General features: G+C 40.5%; 1 protein-coding gene across 3 annotated transcripts in view; it reads right to left on the bottom strand.

Moving 5' to 3' along the window:
* Positions 1-2646: 2646 nt before the first annotated feature.
* Positions 2647-21347, bottom strand: part of CANX (calnexin) — a 64735-nt gene continuing 46034 nt past the window's right edge. For all 3 annotated transcript variants that reach the window (XM_075068164.1, XM_032772268.2, XM_075068163.1), the window contains exons 5-15: positions 20838-20979; positions 19885-19966; positions 18009-18201; positions 15386-15575; positions 12969-13082; positions 11001-11157; positions 10260-10475; positions 9384-9503; positions 9142-9280; positions 8856-8956; positions 2647-6139 (exon numbers count right to left, since the gene is read on the bottom strand). In XM_075068164.1, coding sequence (XP_074924265.1) covers positions 6104-6139; positions 8856-8956; positions 9142-9280; positions 9384-9503; positions 10260-10475; positions 11001-11157; positions 12969-13082; positions 15386-15575; positions 18009-18201; positions 19885-19966; positions 20838-20979 — 1490 coding nt within the window. In that variant the 3' untranslated portion in view covers positions 2647-6103. The remainder of the gene's footprint in view (positions 6140-8855; positions 8957-9141; positions 9281-9383; positions 9504-10259; positions 10476-11000; positions 11158-12968; positions 13083-15385; positions 15576-18008; positions 18202-19884; positions 19967-20837; positions 20980-21347) is intronic.

The following is a 21347-nucleotide window of genomic DNA, read 5'->3' as shown; positions in this document are numbered from 1 at the left end:
CCCTCTTCTATGATCACTTGGAGTAGGTGTACACACGGCTGATGTGTGCCAAGCTGTCCTAGGCGGCTTAAGCAAAGTGTCGTTGATGAGTAGCTCAACTTTACCCAGTGCCAATGAATAAAGGATCTCCAGGAGCTGGTGTTGGGTATCCTGTACCTCCTCCAGTGGGATGTAAAGCTCTCCTGCCACCCTCCTTAGGAGATCCTGAAACTGGCAGAAGTATTCAAGGAATGAAAAGGACACCGAAGCAAGTGCCACATCCAGAGAGGAAGATTGAAATCTCTCTTGCTGTGTTGGTCGGAACCAGGCTGAGCAGCTATTCCTCTATCCCCGGTTCTGAGTGTCTTCTGGAAGGCACGCAGGACAGGAAAACTGGAGAAATATATCTCTTGCCAAATGTGTGGATTCTGACGATGAGTATTGTGGCCCCAATAGGGCTAGTATGACTGATCCCAAGGGTGTTGAAAAGGACCCCCATGGAGTGGGAAACCAATGACTCTGAAGCAGCTGCAGCCGAGGATATAGTGCCACAGCGTAGATGGCTTCCTTCAGGAGTCCTGATAGCAGTATGTGATGGACAGGCATGCCCCTTATCTCACTCATCTGAAGAAGAGAACTCTAAAACAAGTTCTTTAGGTGGCACCATCAGAAGCATGTGGATTGCTGGAGTGGGAGGTGAGTGATAGGCCAAGTGTGGCATGTCTATAGGGGAAGGTACAGTCTCCTAGAAGAGGAGGGTCTGGACAGGCATGGAGAGATTAGGTCTCCCAGTGCAAACGTGTCCTGGGGTTCTGGTGCCCTCCCCAGGAGGGTGTCCCAGGTGTCCAGGTGTCCAGGTGTCCCAGGAGTTAAGGGCACTCTCTCGATACTTGGTGGACTTCCCCACAGCGGAAAGGTATCATCTTACGGGGCGCTAATGCTGTTGGCGTCAGTTCTATCCCTGGTACCAGCAGATCAGTCCTCCTGTGGGACCTCTTCTCATGCTTATGAGGCTTGGCGCATGCTTTTTCACCATGACTGGAAGAAGTGGAAGGAGTGTCTCCTTTCTTGGCCTTGAAGGAATGCTTATGACTGTACTTCTTTGCCCCTTGAGTAGGCCCCAGCATAGGATCCATAGTGCTGGTACCGCTGGTCCCGGACTCGGATTTCGTAGCAGCAGAGGCACTCCACTGTCTCAGGCCAACGTACAGGGAGGTTCCCCAACCTGATTCCAAGGCCTCATGGCAACTTCCGTCTTTAGGTGGAGAGTCAGCCTTCAGGTACAGCTTGAACCTAGATGCAACATGGCCCTCTCCCAAGCAGTAGAGGCACAGTTGGTATTTGTCGCTGACTGAGAAGGAACATGGGCAGGAGGCAGAGATTTTTAAGACCACGGGGTGTTCAGCAGAGTCCAGTACACCTGCGTATGGGTACAGAGACAAAAGAAAGGCCCCCAAACAACTCTACTCTAGAACTACTAGAAACTACCTAAAAACAACAGTAAAAATCTGTAAAAAACTATATACAATTTTAAAAAGTGTGTCACAAGCAAATGGATACCACTCATTCTGACCAAGGCCACGTGGCAGTGAGAAGGAACGGGAGTTGCAGTCAGTCCACCCTGGCCCTTCTGACTTCGGACTAAACCATGAGGGGAGTTCAGAGCCCATGCACAGACTAATGGACACTACTACTTTTAAATTCTCTGGCTCCGGACATATGGTGTTCATGTGTAAACCCTCAGTGGAAAACAACAGGGACCACCACTTGAAGAACCATACATATGAAAGAATATTGCTGAATTAAAAGTGAACTCAGTTGTAAGCAAGCTGTTAGTTTGTGTAGGAGAAATATACAAGTACAGCAGGTTAACTGCATGTGCAAGGTGGAAAGATGAGGTTGTACTACTTTCCAAGTCCAAGGCTTGGAGCAGTCCAAATCACACTGCTTATTAAAATGCAATGAGACTGCAGGCTCTGGCTATTAAAAAACAGTCAACTGGTGGAGTTAGGCAATAAGGTTGGAACAACTTAAATGCACAACACAAGGGGCACATCTGAATTTTTAACAGATTTCCAGAGATACCAAATCCTTGGATTCAGTTTATTATCTAGCTTTAAACTAACAATTTACACACCAAAGATTTTACTTTTACCATCTTAAAAATATAATTTACAGACTTCATTTCAATGTTTAGGATTCACAGCTTTTAGCAATGAATGCAATGTTTAAAGCAGAGCTGGCAGATATCATGGGCTGCCTATGCCCTGCAGTTAAGAGCATAAATAAAATGTTAGTATTTTATTCAAAATTAAAAAAACAAAAAACAAGACAAGACTAATTTACTTTCATGATCCAGTGCTAAAAATAGTTAAACATATCCAAGGCTTCTGGGCCAAATCATAGCTACTGGCTTCATGACGACACAACATTTACTAGCTTTTCTAATCAGATTGTGGGCCTATAACAAATCCCATTTGGCATTCAGCTCCAATAGCTACCCCTTTCTCCAGGTGTTCTGTAGAACCTCCTGAAGGCACTGTGGCCCTTTGCTCAGTTGTCAGAGTAGCCATTAAGCAAGGCTGCAGCTCCCTTCACCTCAATACTGAAAACCCAGAGATAAAAGCCTTTAGCTATTTTTTAGGCAATTAGACAAAGAAAGCTGTATAGATTTAAGTTTCTTTATTAATCAGAGTAAACTTACATTTATAACTTATCCAATATATTTATATATGCATACTGCATCTACAATTATCCTTTTTCAAACAGACAGATAGGACTTTTCTGTGAGAGAAGTCACAATTCTCATTTAGCAACACTTGAGGATTTTGCTTTTGAAACCATTTATGGAGGCAATACTGGCATTTAGAGATAAGTGCATATGGGGATAGCAGAGGGGTGCAGAGAAACTAGTCACTGGCACCATGTTTGCTGCCACAGGTTGAGTGGAGCCATATGTAGAGGAGATAAAACTTCTTTACCAGTAATGAATATTTGTAAGAATACCCTCTCCATCCCAGAGATCCAAATCTTAGAGACACTGTCAAATACATTTTAAAATCCACATTCTCAAGTTCTATTAATTCACTGGATAACCAAACACTTTGAAAGACCAGTTTACATCCCCACTTACTTCTTACTAAGAAAATATCAGAAAGTTTGCTATGTTTCCTTTACCGCCTTTCATTGATTACAATTCCAAGATGACTATTTTTCAGTCTTTCCAAAATACTCTTTACTATTTCAGATATTAAAAATGCCAAGTGAACAGTGACACTCAAATCTATGGTAGAGTCTGTTGGCTCTGTAGAACCAGTTATCTAACACATTTCTTCATTAAAAAGGAGAGAGAATTTTTGCTATATAAAGACCAAAAGATCCTTTACAAGAAGTCCATTTACCACTGCACTTATGTGCAGTCAAACTGCATTCCACTTACTAAAATGCAGACTTCTTTCCAAGTACTTTTAAGAGTCACTAACTGTTCAAGTCACAGGTGGGAGACAACTGAAACTTCAGGTAGTCAGAAAATACTGTTAGCCTTAATATATTCTCCTTTTACCTGGAAGTGGATAGCTAACAATGACAACCCTTTTAATGAAATTGGCATTTTATCCTTTTATCTATTCAAAAGAGGCTTACCGTTTAAACACTGGGGGCAAAGTTAGATGCCATGACAAAAATTAAAACTCAAGTTTTCTATCCATTGTGGAGATTCACCATTTAATGTAGTGACTATTTAAAAAATTTACACTATGGGACCAAAGAAAGCCATCACATGCAAACAGGAGACCCTTTCAAAGAGGCCCAGTAGAAGCAGAAAGACTTGTACATTCAGCTTTAATGCAATACCATTTAATAGCTGATGTCTGAAAAGCATTTCAGAATTTCACTTCTAGTAGTGTCTTGGAAGAGAGGGTGTCTGTAGGAGAAAGTACTGGAAATTAAGGCAGTTTGAAGATAAAAACAGAAGATAAAAACAGTTTGAAGATAAAAACAGAAGATAAAAACAGTTTGAAGATAAAAACAGCATTAAGTGAATTGCATTAAAATAGGTTTGTAAATTGTGCCTGAGATGGTAGCTGAACACCAAAGGCCATCTATGAATTGGCAAACCTACCTACACCTATTTTTATCTGGGAGGGACTAAGTCAGGAGTAGTACCGCTCCTCTATAAAAGCTATCTGGAGAGCCAAGAAGAATTAAATTAAAAGCAGTGCCTATAAAACATGACAGCTTCCAACAGCAGGGCAGAAGCTATTTTGGAGAGGCTAAGATGAGGTGTTTAAAAAAAAAGTGAAGAGATGTCCCATTTCTAGAAGTAAGTTTAAACAGAAGTCTAAATTTACCATGTTCTATTTGCACACTACAGAGCAGTCAAGCAATCCTGCTACGCATTTACGATCACTAGTATTAAAACAAACCAAACCACCAACTCTCTTGGTTAAGGACAGGCAGCCAGAGTTTTTGTTTTTAAATGTTATACATTGGTAAGATGGTTTTAAAAAACTGGGGTAATGTTTTTTTCTAGAATTGTTCTTCACTTTCTATCCTACCCTAAATAAAAATACAAATGGAACATGGAGTGTTTCTGTTCAGTGCAAGGAGAGCAATTTAGGACATTTAAAGTTATTTTGAACAAAGGGCAAAAAGCTAGTCTATGTAGACATTAACCTTCCCTCTTTAATACATTTTGGTACACTAATGAAAGCATCAGAGTTTACCATCCTAGAGGTATGCTCTGGTGGTGGTCACTTGCATTCCACAAACAAACAAAAACAAAAAAAAAAAAACTTTTAGAACAACAGTATAATATACTAGACGTGACTTTTTTTAAAAAAAATTTTATTTAACTGGATTTGGAACCCCCTATATTCACAATATAATTTAGAATGCAACTGTTACATGAAAAGCAGATGAAAGACTCAAATGGTTACACATACCAAGTAGGTTATTCCATGTGCTTCTTGCCCATCTACAAATACTGACATCTTTGCTTCTGATATGAGTCTTTAGGTCTACTTGTCTATTCTTTTCTCACCTCCCTGTCTCTATGCAGGAGTTTACATATAGGGCAACAATAAGGAGATTAGGGACACTGTCGTATCCAGTGTTTGGACCCTGGAAAGAAGTAGGTGTAGCTTAAAAAACAAAAACACACCCTTTTGCCCCACAAAACACACAAACAAAAAAACCCAACACACCTATAAAAGTTTGATAGTGAGCCAAGCATAAAGTAGTTTTCAGCAATGGAGGCCAACCTACACTCTGAAGAAGCTGCATAGTAGCAGAGAAAGCTAGGGCCGGAGGAAGGGAAAAGTATTTAAAAAAAAAAACAAAAAAAAAAAACCCCCCAAACAACCACTGCCTACTGTGAAGAGCTCAGGAACTAAAGAAATCAGACATCCGGCCTCTTTGAGTCTTGCAAGACTAAGTACCGTAGTTAAACCTACCCCCACTGCCTTAAGCCAATTGTGAACACTTAGTGGGCAACAGCCATGGGCAACATGCTTATTTCATTGCTTACCTATGCTTCTCCCTCAACAAGTAAATGAGAGGCCTTCTTGGGAATATCAACACATCTTAGATAGTTTCTGGGACTTTAACTTCCTTCCCATCCCTAATTTCCTTATTTGAGAGGGTTTTTATTAAAAAAAAAAAAAAAAAGTGTCAATGTAGCCACTGACCACCAAATTTAAGGGATATACAGGCATTGCCAGTAATTTCCATGTTTATAAAAAAAAGTTATAAAAACTGCATTTCATCAACTAGCATTTTTCTAGATCTGTTATTTTTCATTGATCAATTAATACATTAAATTAAGCTAAGGTTGAGAGACTGGCAAAGTTCTACCAATCTATTTAAAAACAAAAATAAAAGGTTAGTTTTGTTACATTCCAAAATCCACAGCCCATTACATTAAATGCATCTTTCTACAGGAATGGCGTTCTTTTTAAAGAGATGATTGCAAATATTTTACTGCTAGACACTCAGTTACATTGGATAGTGTGACTGGAACCTGCGGATGGTGAAGTCTTGAGGTTTGTCTGAGTTTCAACATAAAGGTATCCAAGGTCCTCTCCCAGAACCATGTTGGGGGAAAACAGAATCATAGTTGAAGTTCTTATGATTTTTTCAATCTATTCATGCTTTCTTCCTCCTGCAATGTTAAAAGAAAGTGAAAGTGTGGTTATAAAAAAAAAACAAAACAAAAAAAAAAAAAAACAGAGTCTGGTCTTCTCTTCTGAATTTGCTATTAAGGTAGGAAATACTCTAAAGCTAATTTACAAATTAGCAGTTGTAAACTACTGCAATACTACATTGGAAATAGAATGAACTTTTCACAAAAACAACAACAGCAAAGCTTCCACTTTGTTTTTTTCCCCTGTAACTGCTGACATACTAACCCACTCTTCAGGGCTGATCTACAGTATTTACTCTGAAGTTTAGATGAACTGATCTTTTGTTTTCACAATGAAAGTTCACTTTAAAATTTGGTTCTTATACTACGATGCATTCTAAGAGGAAAATAAATACTTTGCTACCATGAATGCACGCACTCCAAATTCCCTATGACTACAGCAGAAAGTGTGTGTCATCTTTTCTTGGCTTACTGGTTTTATGCTCTGACATTTGTCTTTTACTGTAATTGTGCCAACCACAATTTCTTGTTCTCTCTACAGGGCAGCTACTTACTAACAGACTTCTAATTTCTGCAGGCTGCTGCCATTATTACAGTCCACCTCTTTGCAATATTAAAGGATAAGTTACATTACTCTACAGATCAGATATTTGGGTACCAATGTAGCTTTTAGTCAGATATTAAATACAACTGCCACATAAACAAATAGGCTAATGAGCAAGTGTATGAGCCAACCCCCCCCAACATGGTTAGGCAAAAAATAGCAAAAACTGTATGACCCTTTCATAAGCCGGCTCTGTATTTCAGGGGCTGGCAAACTTTGGCTCCTGGCTCGTCATGGTAAACTGCTAGTGGCTTGGGACGTTTTGTTTACCTGGAGCATTCACAGGCATGGAGCCCCTCAGCTTCCAGCGGCCGCGGTTTGCCCTTCAGCTGGGAATGGCAAACCACAGCCACTGGGAGCTGAGGGGCTCCATGCCTGCGAATGCTCCAGGTACACAAAACAACAACGTACTAGATATTCAATTCAATGATTCCACAGGGTTTTAAATCAAATTTTGGTGTAGACCTGTTTATAAGCCGACCCCCACTCTTTGATGCATCACTTTTTTACCAAAAATATTTGGCTTATGAACGAGTATATACAGTACTTCAAAAAGCCACTGTAGCAGTAGGAATCCTTGCTGGTTGCCTGAGTACAGCAGCAAGATGGTTGAGGGCAAGATTTTCCAGAGTGTTCAATGGAGTTAACTACTTCCACTGTCTTCAGTGGGAGTCTTACCATAGATTCAGTACACTCCACACCTACTATATGGCAGCAGTCAGGCTAATAAGGAGTGCTTTTGAAAAAAGCCACCCAAACACACTGTATACGAAGGCTCAACGTTCTTTCACCTCTAGAAAAGGTCCCTCCCAAAACAGGAATGAAACATATTGGTACGGTAGTGCTTTGCTGCTGCTCTGTATAAATTGGAGGATTTCATTCCACATATGAACATTAGTCCAGGGGTTCTCAAACTGGGGGTTGGGACCCCTGAGCGGGGTCACGAGGTTATTACATAGGAGGCGGCAAGCTGCCAGCCTCCACCCCAAACCCTGCTTCGCCTCCAGCATTTACAATAGTGTTAAATATATTTTTTAAAAAGTGCTTTTATCAGGGGGTTGCATTCAGAGGCTTGCTATATGAAAGGGGTCACCAGTACAAAAAAGTTTGAGAACCACTGCACTAGTGATTCTGGTACTGTTCAAAATTGCAAAGTTTATATAAGATTTAAGGACCAATATTGGATCATCTTGTCCATCCCAGTGCCACTGTTACAGATTACTGGATTTTGTACTAGCCAAATCATGAACACCTCAAAAAACTGCACCCCATGAGTACTGGAACCCCCTGCCCAATAGAGTCCACCTCCTGAACCTGGTCCTTCACTTCCTCTGTGCAGGCTCTATCTAGCAGAAGACGTTGATGATCCCAGGCTGAAGGGCTGGAAGAGGTACAGATTGTGTCAGTACTCCTTGGGTGCACCCTCTGGCTCTCTGCTTGTGGACTACCCGTGCCCTTCCTAGCAGAGGAGCTTAACTATCAGCTGGGTAGCTGTGGCAGTGGATGAGTGAGCAGGGCAGGGAGCTTGGCCTGACCCCTGCAGTGAGGTCACCCACACAAAGAATTAACTGTTTAAACTTGTCAGACAAAGCCCCTTCCCCTTCACAGCAGTCCCATAAGGTCCTTGCTCCCCCAATAACCTCATTGTGCTGCTCCTGTGGGGGGCATGCCCCTCCTGTTTGGGAAACTGATATATGTAAGTACAAGAGCTTTATAAGTTTACCCATGTTCTCATATCCTGCCCCATCACTGTAGTAGTGCAGTGACTCTAGGCAAGTGTCCCCGCTTATGGCTTCTCCAATATTTCAGACAAAGCCCATTAGAACCCATTTTACTATAGAAACTAGTATAGACCAGGACACAGGGGTTATTCCCTTTCCTCTGTTTTCATATCCTTAGTCTCAAATTCTTATATTAGCACTGCCTCAAACTTCAGAGTATCCATCAGAATTTTTTAAATCATCATGGACTAAGCTCAACTACACTTTTGTCACATGCCAGTGGAGTTGGATCATGTGTTTTAAAAGTTGCTTCACTTTTTTTAAGCAAGCTATGCAATCATTAAATATCACTAGCGGACCACCTATATGATCACTTCTACTTAGAAGAGCACCAAAATGTTGCTTTTACCTCTGATCTGGGTTTTCCATCTTCTTCTTCTTCCTCCTCCTCCTCCTCCTCCTCCTCCTGACTAGCACTTCCAACATCAGCATCACTCTTTTGCTTCTCTTCTAACCAAGCAAACATCAAGAATTAAATTAATTTATATTCTGTTGTCTAGGGAGAAATGATTCACCTTAAGTTCTCCACTGACTTCAGTCTAGCTCTACCAATAGTACTACCCTCACTTTCTACATGAAAAAGTAAATCAATTCCAAGTTTCTACTCCATTTCAAGACACCTCCATTTTGCTTACCCTGCTTGTCCTCATTTGATTCCGCTTCCTCCTCCTCTTCCTCCTCTTCCTCTGCCTTGTCTTTTCCCTCCTCTTTCTCCTCATTCACATCAGGCTGAGGAGCATCAGTCTTTTTGTACTCTGCAGCACTTGGCTGTTTCTAGAATTTGTCAGAAGAGTCCCACAATAAACCACTGCCCGTTTCAGGTTCTTGTACAATCCCATTTTGACTATTTCTAGGTATTTCAGAAGGAAATTCATACCTTTCCAGAACAGCAGAAGAGGACAACAAGGAACACAGGAAGAGCCACAGTTAGGATGTACACCACCCACAGCCAGGGACGCTCTTCAGCAGCTGCCATCATCTGGCCCACAACACCAGGCTAGAAGATAAATTGAATCCTGAAGGCTTGTGTATTTAGCTCTCTTACTCCTGTACACAGCAAGTTTCATGGCTACTGGTGGGGACTGGTAACTGTCTCCAATCATACTTAGTGAGGACAGCCTCATAATATACAGAATTAGTCTGTTATTGCAAAAGCTAATTATTTGCTTTGCTGTAGCACCTAGGAGCCCTAAATCATGAACCAGAACAACACTGTGCTTGCCACTGTTCAAACAGATGGTCCCTGCCCCAAGCTTAGTCTTCAATGAATGATTTTAGTTTTCTGAAGTCAGAAAAGTATGTGGAACAATATTTGACAATCTAAAATAAAAATTAAAAACATGCAACAGTAGGCTATGAGGGTGGTCATTTGTCATGGGCAAGATGAAAAAAAGTTATGTTCCCAATAGTAAAAAGACAGGAAAAGGAGGAGTCCAGCATTCGATGAAGGCAGCATGCCCCACAAAAATTTTTTTTTAAAAAATTTACTAAAATACATTACATTTGAACAGGAAAAATCCATAAGAGGTATTTATGTAGCCTGGTTTTGGCAGAGAAGATTATATCCTTCAATTTGAAAGCTTGTATCAGTTCATGTTTGGGAAAAAAAAAAAGTTATCTTTAAACAAGGACTAGCAGCATAGTTTTTTTTTTTTAAGAGCGAAAACTAGAGGAGTTTGAAGCTCTTCTAGACAGGAAACAGATACCATTGTTTAATGTTAGAGGTATACAAAAATAAACTTTTGCTCCTCACCTCAGCAGCACCATCAGCTGCCTTTTTTAGACCCCAACCATCATTGGCCCAATCTTCTGCCACAGCTCGGTCTGTACAGATGATAAAGTTGTCAAAGAAGATGTCAGAGGTCATTGACCATAGTTCAAGGCCCACAGCAGTGAAGGGAGTCATTTTGAAAGGTTCTAGATCTTCAAAGAAATCTGGGTTTGGGATCTTCCTGGGCTTCCAGATTCCCTGGAGAAGGCAAAGAATACTCAGCATCATGCACCACACAAAATTTGTTTTTCTATTTGGGTCAAAAAACTTGGGAGAGGAAAAAAAGTTAGTTTCCCCACACCTGTAACAAAAAAGTTGCATTCCTGATTACAATGGCTAGTCAGTTTAGGTAAATCTTTATTATGTAAAGAGGTTTACAAACCAACTACAAATCTTCTTGGGAAAAATATTTAGAAGAGCTTCTCCTCCACTCCATCCCCATTTAAAGATTCCCCTGCCACAGCAGCTGTGAGCTTCATTTTTTTTTGGCTTTCATGGGTAAGTTGTGACATTTGTTTAGTAAGGGGAATAAAAAGCTGAACCAGTCCCCTTAGTGTGCACAAGGATTGAGGTTATGGGATTTGCATTCCTGGCTATGCCATCACTTTACGGAGACTACGAGAAGTCTCTTGTCTTTCTGTATTGCTTAGTAAACTGGTATACCCTAAAAAGGAGCAGTGTTCTGATTCTGGCCAGCAAGTTACCTAGAAGCATGAGACCTACCTGGTAGTTGGGGTTATCAATCATAGGAGGCTTCCATTTGCCTTTGTAGTTGGGATTGTCAATCATAGGTCGTTGCCACGTACCACAGCCAGGGGCTGACTCACATTTGGGATTGGCAATCTGCGGTGCCTCCCATTCTCCATCCATATCCTCATCCCTGGAAAAGCAAACTCATTAGGGGAAAGAGGGGTTTTTGTTTGTTTTTTTTTAGACCTAGAACAAGAGGTGTGGGGGTGACTCCTCACCATTTCTACATTGTAAAGTATCATCCCCATCTCCAAAGTAAAGTAGTAAAGAGTTCTATGGATGGAAAGCAATGTGAGGGCTAAGCATTAGTCATGTTTTAAGAGTACAGTTATTGGCATTATAACCACACCTAAGAGCCTCAGTCATGGACCAGGATACCACTGTGCCAGAACCAAAAGATGATCCTGCCCCAAAGAGACCACAGAAGGATACAGATGGAGCACAAGAAAACTAAACACTGACTATATGTTCTGTTCCTGCTACTCAGATCTGTCTTACTCCAGCACAAACATAATTAGCAACTGTGACACAATGTGCCCACAAATGACACTCTGCACCCCATATTCACCATAGTGATATAATTATCATGTATCTTGTACAAAATGTGTCACATGAGGTGTCAACGGAAAAAAGTTATGGTTTGCGGAATATTATCCTATTTGTATGGATGTATAATTTTTGTATCTGGAGTTATGAATATTGACTATGCATCTGTATTTCAAATGTGCTTGCTCTTGGGTAACTCCCACAAGTTAGTTTACATTCAGTCTAGCCAGCACATTGGGAGTGGAGTATTCAAGATAATGACCCACTGATGAACACAATGGGCCATGGGAAAAGCTTATTTTCACTTGATGGACTTCCCTGTGAATGCTTCAGCCAGTATATGATTAATGGCTGCTATGACTCATCGAAGCATGTAAGGGCATGTGACTAAATCATGTGATTCTGGACTCCATCTTGTGCCTGTACTTTTCCACAAACCATGCAGGGAGATTTGCTTGGAAATTGGAATAAAAGTTCCCTCCACATGGAAGATGCTATAAAGGGGAAGGTGACATCACCACTGGGGCTCACTCTCCCTACAAGTCAACACCTGGAAACACCTTAGGAACAAAAACTGAACTGAGGAAGGTAGTCCCAGGCAGGAAAGAAGGAATCCCAGCCCAAATATGAAAGATCTGTAAACTGCTTGTACTATCAGAGTGAGATACTACTCGATTCAAATCTTGTCTAGTGTATAGAATTTAGATTGCAATTTTGTTTATTTTTTAGGTAACAAACTTTGATCTGTATGCTATTACTTATAATTGCTTACAATCTTTCTGTAGGTAATAAATCTGTTTTATATTTTTATCTAAAACAGTGTGTTTGAAGTACAAAAAGGGAAATCTGCTCAAGAGCAGAGGCTGGTGCATTGTCCTCCCCATATTAGGGGGGTGGGGGCAGGAGATACAGGGGGGACGACTGGGAAATAAACTTACACTGGTCAGGCTTTTGACCAGAGCAAGACAGTACAGCTCTGGGGTCTTAGGCTGGGGAGGGGGATTGGATGGAGCCTCTATTGTTAGCTCATTAGTGGCTAGGAAAAACATTTGTGTAACTGCAGCTAGGGGTGTCCCTGCCTATGAATGTTTGTGTAACAGCAGGATCTGGAGGAGTCTGCAGCTTGTCACAGCATCACACTGAGTGACGGAACCCAGGATGGTGAGACAGAGGGCTCAGTGGTACCTCAGTTCCAGGATGCACCCTAGGGAAGTCCATCACAGCAACACTTTCCCATAACAGTTTATGTCTGGTCCATGCTAGCTCAAGTGTTGCATTATACCCCTGAAACCCAGTCAGTGCCTTTGGGTCACAAAGTGAGTATCTGATAAACTGACGCACAGTAATTACTGCTTTCATACAAGCTAGACAACTGGAAGTCTAGTAACAGCATACCAGTCCTCTGGTTTCTCTGCATCAGGATCAGCTACATATTCTGGCTCATCATCCAGCCAACCTTCTGGCTTCACAGCATCATCATCTGAAATCTTCGCAGGAGCATCCTCATCCCTTGGGAAAGAGATACAAGGCTGCTATTATATATTCCTGCCAAAAAGATTTGGCACCAACAAAAAACAAAAAACAAAAAACACCCCCGCAACCCATAAGGCTTAAGACATTGTTGCACTAGACACAGATCCTCATCTAGCCTCATTCCTAAGACAATGAGTATATGAAGAGGACTACCAACTGACTGAGCAATTATGTTTTGAATATGAAAGGCTAAGTACTAACTGTGGGAGGCTTTTTGCTGCCCCACCACGTTAGTCAGAGGACGCTCCTATTCCTTTATCTGTCTCAGGGCACATTCCTCCCAACACAATGGAGAGAAGTGATAACATTTCATGTATCCTCAGAAGGAAGCAGCCAGAGAAAGCATGTTAATGAGCAAATAGGTGATGTATTGTACCCAGTAAAAACATGTTCTCTCTCAGGAACAAATTCTATTACCCCTGAACTTTTAATTATTTACCATATCTCTAGTCAAATTGACAAGGGAACACTAGTCAAAATTCAGTTGTGTTGATTTAGCATTTTATGACTATCAAGAACAGAAGACAACATACCCCCTTTGATTTGGATAACAGTGAGGTGGCAAAGTTTGCAGATGATACAAAGCTAACTACAAAGAGTTACAACAGGATCTCACAAAACCGGGTGACTGGCCAACAAAATGGCACACTTAATTTAATATTAAATGGATAACAATCCCAACTATGCACACAAAATGATGGGGTCTAAATTAGCTGTTACTACTGAAGAAAGATTTTTGGAGTTATCATGGATGTTTTCAGAAAACATCTGTTCAATGTGCAGTGGCAGTCAAAAAAGCTAACAATGGTAAGATCCACTAGGAAAGGGACAGATAAAATAGAAATCATAATACCATTATATAAATCCATGGTACGCTCACATCTTGAATACAGAAAAGGGCAACAAAAACGATCGGTATGGAACAGCTTCCATACGAGAAGAGAAGTAAAAAACTGGGACTGTTCAGCTTAGAAAAGAGATGGCAGTCTATAAAATCATGAATGGTGTGGAGAAAGTAATACGGAAGTATTATTTATCCCTCCCCAAACACAAGAACCAGGGGTCACCAAATGAAATTCACAGGCAGCAGGTTAAAGACAAGAACATAAATACTTCTTCACAACAACATGCAGCAAACCTGTGGAACTAGTTGCCAGGGGATGTTGTGAAGACCAAAAGCATAACTGAGTTAAAAAAGGAACTAGATAAATTCATGCAGGAGAGGTCCACTTATGGCTATCAGCCAAGACAGTCAGGAATGCAGCCCCATGCTCTGGGTTTCCCTGAACCTCTAACTACCAGTAGATGCATCTCTCAATAACTGCCATGTTATGTTCATAGCATTTAAACCATCTGGCACTGTCCACTGTCAGAAGACAAGATTCTAGGCTAGATGGAACTTTGACCCAGTATGGCCACTCATGTTCATAACTGTCAATCTTTCAATGGCTATCTGGATTGAAGGTGTCAGATTTCAAACTATCCATTTGATCCCCATCACAAGACCTTTTTTGCCAAAATAAGCTCCAGGTATTCTTTACTTAAGAGTTCTAGCACTTGATCCTATGCTTGATCAGACATCAAATGAAGCACATCTATGGCTAAGCAAGGAACTTCATGTAAATGTTACTTGGCTTGCCAATATTAATTAGTGCTGAACTTCATTCTGACACTTATTCAAGTGCAAGGGCATGGAATCAATCTGTAGTCTACTACCAGTCAGATACTATGGTTAGGCTTGGAATAACTCATTTTTTACATGTAACTATCTAAATAAAACATTTACCATGCACACAAACTGACAAAAATATATTCCAATCAAAATAGAGATAGACAAAGAAAAATGTTGCTTCAGAACTTAAAGTAAATAGGCATAAATTAATGTATGTTTTGATGTGTGTTAACAGTTACAGCATTAACCTTTTCAATCTCAGTGTCTACTCATTAAATAATTGTCTGCCCCCATAATTTCCACAAATTGTGAAAACTGAAATACAAATTAAAAGAAAAAAGTCTTTAAAATAACCATTCACCCAAATTATAAAAAATATAAAAATTGAGTTCTGCCAAGCTTAGCTATAGTTTAAACAGATAAATAGCTTAACACACAAATGACTGCATATCCAGTGTCAGATTGGTCAAAACTAGCCAGTTAACTTGAGTACAGGGGACTAAAAAATAAAAATAAAATGGACAAATGATTAGCTAAGAACTGTTTTAGACCAGCACTAGGTTATCTAACAACAGCTTTCCCCAATTCCACCACCCAAGCTACTCACCAATCTTCTGGTTTAACAGCATCTGGGTCTGGGATCTTGGGTCTCTCATCCCAGTCCTCTGGTTTCTGGTCATCTGGGTCCTCAATCTCTCGGGGTGGATTCACAGCAGGAGTCACATCATTTAGGAGATTCCCACTATTCACCACAGTCTGATCAACCAGGATTTCAAAACTATTATCAGGATTCAAGACTGGATGAACAGGGACAGGGAGAAAGAGTTAATGGAGCCTTTTTGGCTAATATAAGGAGAAAATTGAGCTCCACAGAATCTCATTGCCACTTTCTATTCTACTGCCCTTTTCTAAACCTCAAAACTATTACAATCATCCTTCTAGCTGAAGTTACCTCCACAGTAAACACTAATGCCCAAATGGGGTTGCCAAGGGGAAACAAATACCTATTTAGTCTTGTGTCAAGGAATAAAAAGACAAAAGATTTTTATAGAGGGTCCTACTCTGGATACCCAATAGGCATGAGTATTACATAGCCCCCTCAAATCAATTACATCTGGAAAAAAGTTCTGCTCTATACACACCTCAGACCTGTTACCCTAATTATAAAGAGAAGAACCTAGAATAGTGAGATTTATCAGGCCCCCCCCCCCCCCAAAAGTGGCTTTGCCACTTCTAGTTTCTTAACAGAAAGGACAGGAACTTTAAAGACTGAGAAGTGTAAGTCCTTATTTACTTGAAAAGTAACTGTGGCAAAAACCTGCACCGCTCTTAATGGATCTGCTCTGTATAAATTCAGGGCCCCATCTCTGGCCTTTGTGAAATTAAAAAGCTTTTTACTCCTTTTAGCCTTGCACAGTCATCACATGTAAAACTAGCAGAACTGTGGATTCTATTCTGCCCCATCCATCAACAGAACTGTTTAACAAGTTCCCAACTGTCAATGGGAAGGGGTGGGGGAGGATTGATAAATTCACCAAGGATATCTTTATTACTGGTAATGATGCATGAAGTTAGACAAACCCAGTTTCAATCTGGACCAGCAATCAGAGTCCTTTTTATACATATATCCTTCACATTTGATAAAGAAATAATTGAGACCACAATACACTGGACCCCATTATGCCTTTATTTTTTTTAAAGTCACTTTTAAGACTAGATCCCACACCTGCCCACACTGCTTAAAAAGCTCCCCCTGCAATTAGTCAGCCTCAGAGCACAACTCCACGTTCTATTCTGCACAAAGAAGAAATGCAGAAAAACCAAAACTCGGTGTTTAATCTTAAAACCAGTCAGACAGCAGCTCAGAGTTTCTATACTGCTTTTATTCATGAATTCAGGAGCCTTGTTTCATTACTAGCCACATCCAGATCTAGCAGCAAAATATCTAGAAAAGCTGATGCTAAAGGAGAAGATTCGGCTGTGCAGTTGTAAGAGTCAGAGCTCCAAAGCCAATAGCTACCTAGCAGAGTGTAGGCCCAAGCTAAGAGTGTAAGATCTTAGCAAAAAGAACAGGAGTCCTTGTGGCACCTTAGAGACTAAAATTTATTTGAGCATAGATTCTATGCATCCGATGAAGTGGGCTGTAGCCCACAAAAGCTTATGCTCAAATAAATTTGTTAGCCTCCAAGGTGCCACAAGGACTCCTGTTCTTTTTACGGATACAGACTAACATGGCCGCTACTCTGAAACCTAAGATCTTAGCAGGATTCAGTATTCATATGGCCAATAAGAACATTCAGAATTAGGATAACAGGACTAAGAACTAAACCAAGAGTTCTGAAAGGAGTAACTCCTTCATAGTTAAGGGCATAAGCTAGCTTTCAACAGATAGGTGTTAGGAAGAGACTGTCCCTATAAGGTAAGTTATTTCTACTGCAGGGCCCCTTGAACATTTCTCTGGGGCTTCTGAGGAGCCCCAGCTGTAAACAGAATATTGTACCACAACCACTAATCTTATCTAGTGTGGCAATTCTTATGCTCCTACCTATCACTATTTTAACCATGAGTGTGACCAGCCTTCACTCTCCAATGCATTTTCCCTATCTGACTTTTTCAGCTCTGAAAACCTCAGTGGAACAGCCAGTGAAAATGAAAGCCAATTAAAGTGACATATTGAAACAGATGACTGAAAGGAGGGCTTCTAACACTTTTTCTCAGGGAGACACAGCATTGCTATTTCCTCCATATAGTTTAGAGCCTACTGTCCCAAAAAATTAAAGAAAGGATAGCTATGCACGCAACTAGAGAGCACGTGAAATCCCAAGTCAGTAACGGAATGCATGTAATTATACTATAAGTTAAGGTATTTAAGACCATATTTGGAAAGCCAATTTTCCTTCACCTACCAAGTTCAGAGTCCCATATTTTCCCTGCAAGAGTTAAGACTCAAAGCAATGCATGCTCCTTTATCAGATTTCTTGCACAGAAGAATAGAACAAAGAACAAACAATTTCTGCATGAGGATTTAGAACGTATTTTTTAGTTGCATGAAGTCCACGTACATAGTATATTCAGTTACTGTTTTAGGACTCCTTTCCATTTCTCTTGCACCAAAGACACAAAATAAATTTCCACCCTCAAACTTTGAGATCTGCACCTTGTTTTAAAAACAAAAACAAACAAAACAAAAAAAAAAACACTCCCCTCCCCCAAGTTTATGGTTGCTTTACCCAGAGAATAGAGGTGGGTCTTCTTATCAGTAAAGTAGGTCTTCAGATCTGCATCTGGACGCTTTGCATGCTTCTCTTCGTATTTCCCCGTTTTGGGGTTCTTGTGCCGAAAGATGAAGTGTAATTTATAATCTTCTCCACATTTATCAGGACCAAACATGATTGTGTAGGCAGTTTTGTCATGAAACTGATCCTTTAAAGAGTACAGTTGGAATAAATCATTCTAGAGTTCAGGTTTAGACAACACAGTGTTCACTGCAAATGCACTTCACTCATTAAGCTGCCTAATTATATTTGAGATCAAAACCAGCAACAGTTGGTTGATACAGTCACAGAAATTTGAAGTGGAAGAGGCCAGTTAAGACAATCCAATCCATCTCCCTACTACTGCTTAGCTGGGCCCTGCATTTTCCATCATCCTGTCCAACTGTCTTTACTTTTCTTTCATTAGTAGGCCATTTTCAAGAGTGACAGGTAAAATTAAAAGCATTAAGCCATAAAGTTGCACAAATGTAAAATAACCTGTTGGAATTTTTTTAATTGATGTCTAGCTAATCTAAGTCACAGAAACCCCACAATGCAAAAAATTTTTGTTTTTAAAACAAAGTTATTGTCAACAGCCATTATCAGCACTGAAAGAAACTGAAATCTTTACTGTGCATTTGACATTGCTGTGTCTAGTCAGTCTCACAGTTTCCCAGTCTGGGTAGTTCTCTCTCACAACAGGGAACATAAGAGGCATTAACAGAGTAAACTCAGCTGAAAAAGCACAAAAGTTAGTACCAAGCATAGGGCTGATGTATTATATGAAGCTTTTAAGAATTAACTAGATGTCTGATAATGCCATCCCTTCAACAAAAATCATTGCAAGCAAGCTTGTCTACACTCACTGACCCTATTCACGCATTCAGTTCAAAAAGAACTGAAGAAGTGATTGCACAATCATTAAGTGGCCTTTCACATCTTGAATGGCATATCCTGGTCAGATGTGGATCTGTATCAAGAAAGACTCTGACAAAACAGTGAAGGGGAAAGAGTCGGGACAACAGTTTTGACTTCTGTTTCCATGAGGGGAAGCCTACGGAAAACTGAAGGGCTTTGATCAAAAATATCCAGTAGCTGCTGTACACAAAATTCTCTCCATTTTATCTCTTTCAGATAATACTACTGGAATAGTGGCCCATGGGCCAGGTACAAGATGTGTTTAGTCCAAGACATTTACTGAACATAGTACATCCTGCTAGCCCATCCTGCTAGCAGCAAGTCTCTAGTACTTCAGACACCACACTCCTTACAAGCACATTGAAATGTAAGAAGTCTGGTGTAGAGAAATATGATTAGGATCATCTTAGTCTATTTCTCTTTGCAGACTCTCTCTGGAACTCACTTTAGAAGACAATTGTCTAAACCCAGTCAGTCAGCTTCCCTCCACATAAAGAGCATAGTTTAATTGTGGAAGGGCTAAAGTGAAATTTACAAGATATACAGTTTAGCGTGCCCTCTACAGACCTCCCATATGAGATGGCTCCTCTTATAGTAAGGGGGGAGGGAGGGGAGAAAGACATCCCAGAAGTGTGTGGCAGTTAATAAAAAAAATGTTGTGGATTCTTATGGGGGAGGAGCAGGAATGCTCACCACCTACAGCATCCCAGAGAGTCAATTGTGGTAACTAAATTTTCAGAAGAATTCAGCATCCATCTGCTCCCATTCAGGACAATGCAAGCTTCTGGGTGCAGACTACTTTAGCAAGTCTGCCCCTAAACACGAACAACTGCCTTCAGGCCATTAGGATCATAAGAGTTTCTTTGCGGAGGAGCAAGACAAAGACAGGCTTGTCTTTGGGGAGGAGTAACTAAACAGCATGCACACCACTCACCAGGTTCAGCTCGGTGGTTTTAGAAAGCAGCTTCACATAGGCACCGCCACACTCAATCCCATTTTGGAAATTCACTTCATACCTGATTTTCATTTTGGGCAGAGAAGCAGAGGGCACATTATAGTACATGGAATGAAGTAGACAACATTCCCTTCATACAAGGATGTAACAGAGCTTCCATACAAATTAGAAAGGTTTTTTAAATGAGTGTTTCCTACATTTCATAATGGACCTTAGGCAGATACATATGAACCACAAAGTAAACAGCTAGGCAACCGGCAGAATGCATGAGATAATGAGTTAATCAAACTGATGAGCTGATTACCCTCCTTTCTTGCTGGGAAAGTCCCACAGATCAACTACTCCCAATAAATCTGGATTCTTATATGTCTGCCATGACCAATCTAACAACTGTTGCTAAATTGGACAAGCTTTGTGTGTCCCATGGCAAAAGAGCTGAATCAGCTGAAGACCACTAACAAGCTAGGTTTGCCTTGCTACCAGGGAAAGAGAAAGGACAATTTGCTGGAAAAAAATCTATTCACTCATGAATTGTCTTTACACAGTCCCTGCTAACTGTTTGACTCCTCCTGTAAATCACAACAGAGAAGTCAGTTCACTAGGCCGTTGCTATTATAGCTTTAGCATAGAAGTGGAAACAACCGTAGCTGGCAGTGTCACACTGCAAGGAAAGGCTAATTTCCAGAAATTCAGACAGCTAGTTTATTCAGATGGAAAAAGCAGCATCTCCAAGAATTTGAAATGGAAAGTTACTGTACACTAAAATACCCCTTTATTTATTTGCACAGAAGAGTGGTAGCCAATATTCTGTGTGGTAATGGGCTACCATGCTTTACTACGGTTTGGTCAACCAAACTATGTAATTCTGGAACAAGCCGCTAACAGCCACCTGCCCTTTCTGGTGCAGTAAACATTAGTTATTTTCCACTTACTGTACAATGAGGGGTTTGGTATTAAATACGAAGGGTTTTGTCAGTTTGGCAGAGATCGCATGATGCTTAGCCCGGGAAACCAGTACAAGTCCTTTGTCCCCTGGAAGTTTAGTGTCCTTCATTTCCTCTACTTCCCATTTACCTGCAAGGAACATACACCATTTCATTACTATTAGAACCCACAATTCCTTGTTTTCTTATTTTAATGAACTTTAACAAGAAACTAAAAATTGTTATTCTATACAATATGGGTTATAGCAGCATTTCCAGACGTCACATTCAGTTATATTACTCAAGTTAGAAATTGGTGTACAGACTAGCCTTCAAAAGATGAAATTTTAATTAGGAACGGAACACATTTCAACACTCAGGAGGACTTGCTGCAAAAGCCACAGCTCACTGGACGTCAGTAGGAAGAAACAACACCCAAATGCCCACCCACTTTTCATATGTAGGATATTCTCATGTGTGTTTAGTCAGGGTAAGATTTGCACCTTAAGTCTAGCTCTG

Source organism: Chelonoidis abingdonii, chromosome 7 (genome assembly GCF_003597395.2).
Source record: "Chelonoidis abingdonii isolate Lonesome George chromosome 7, CheloAbing_2.0, whole genome shotgun sequence".
Lineage (NCBI taxonomy): Eukaryota > Metazoa > Chordata > Testudines > Testudinidae > Chelonoidis > Chelonoidis abingdonii.
The sequence above is the reverse complement of the archived record's forward strand: the minus strand, read 5'-3'. Positions and strand labels throughout refer to the sequence as shown.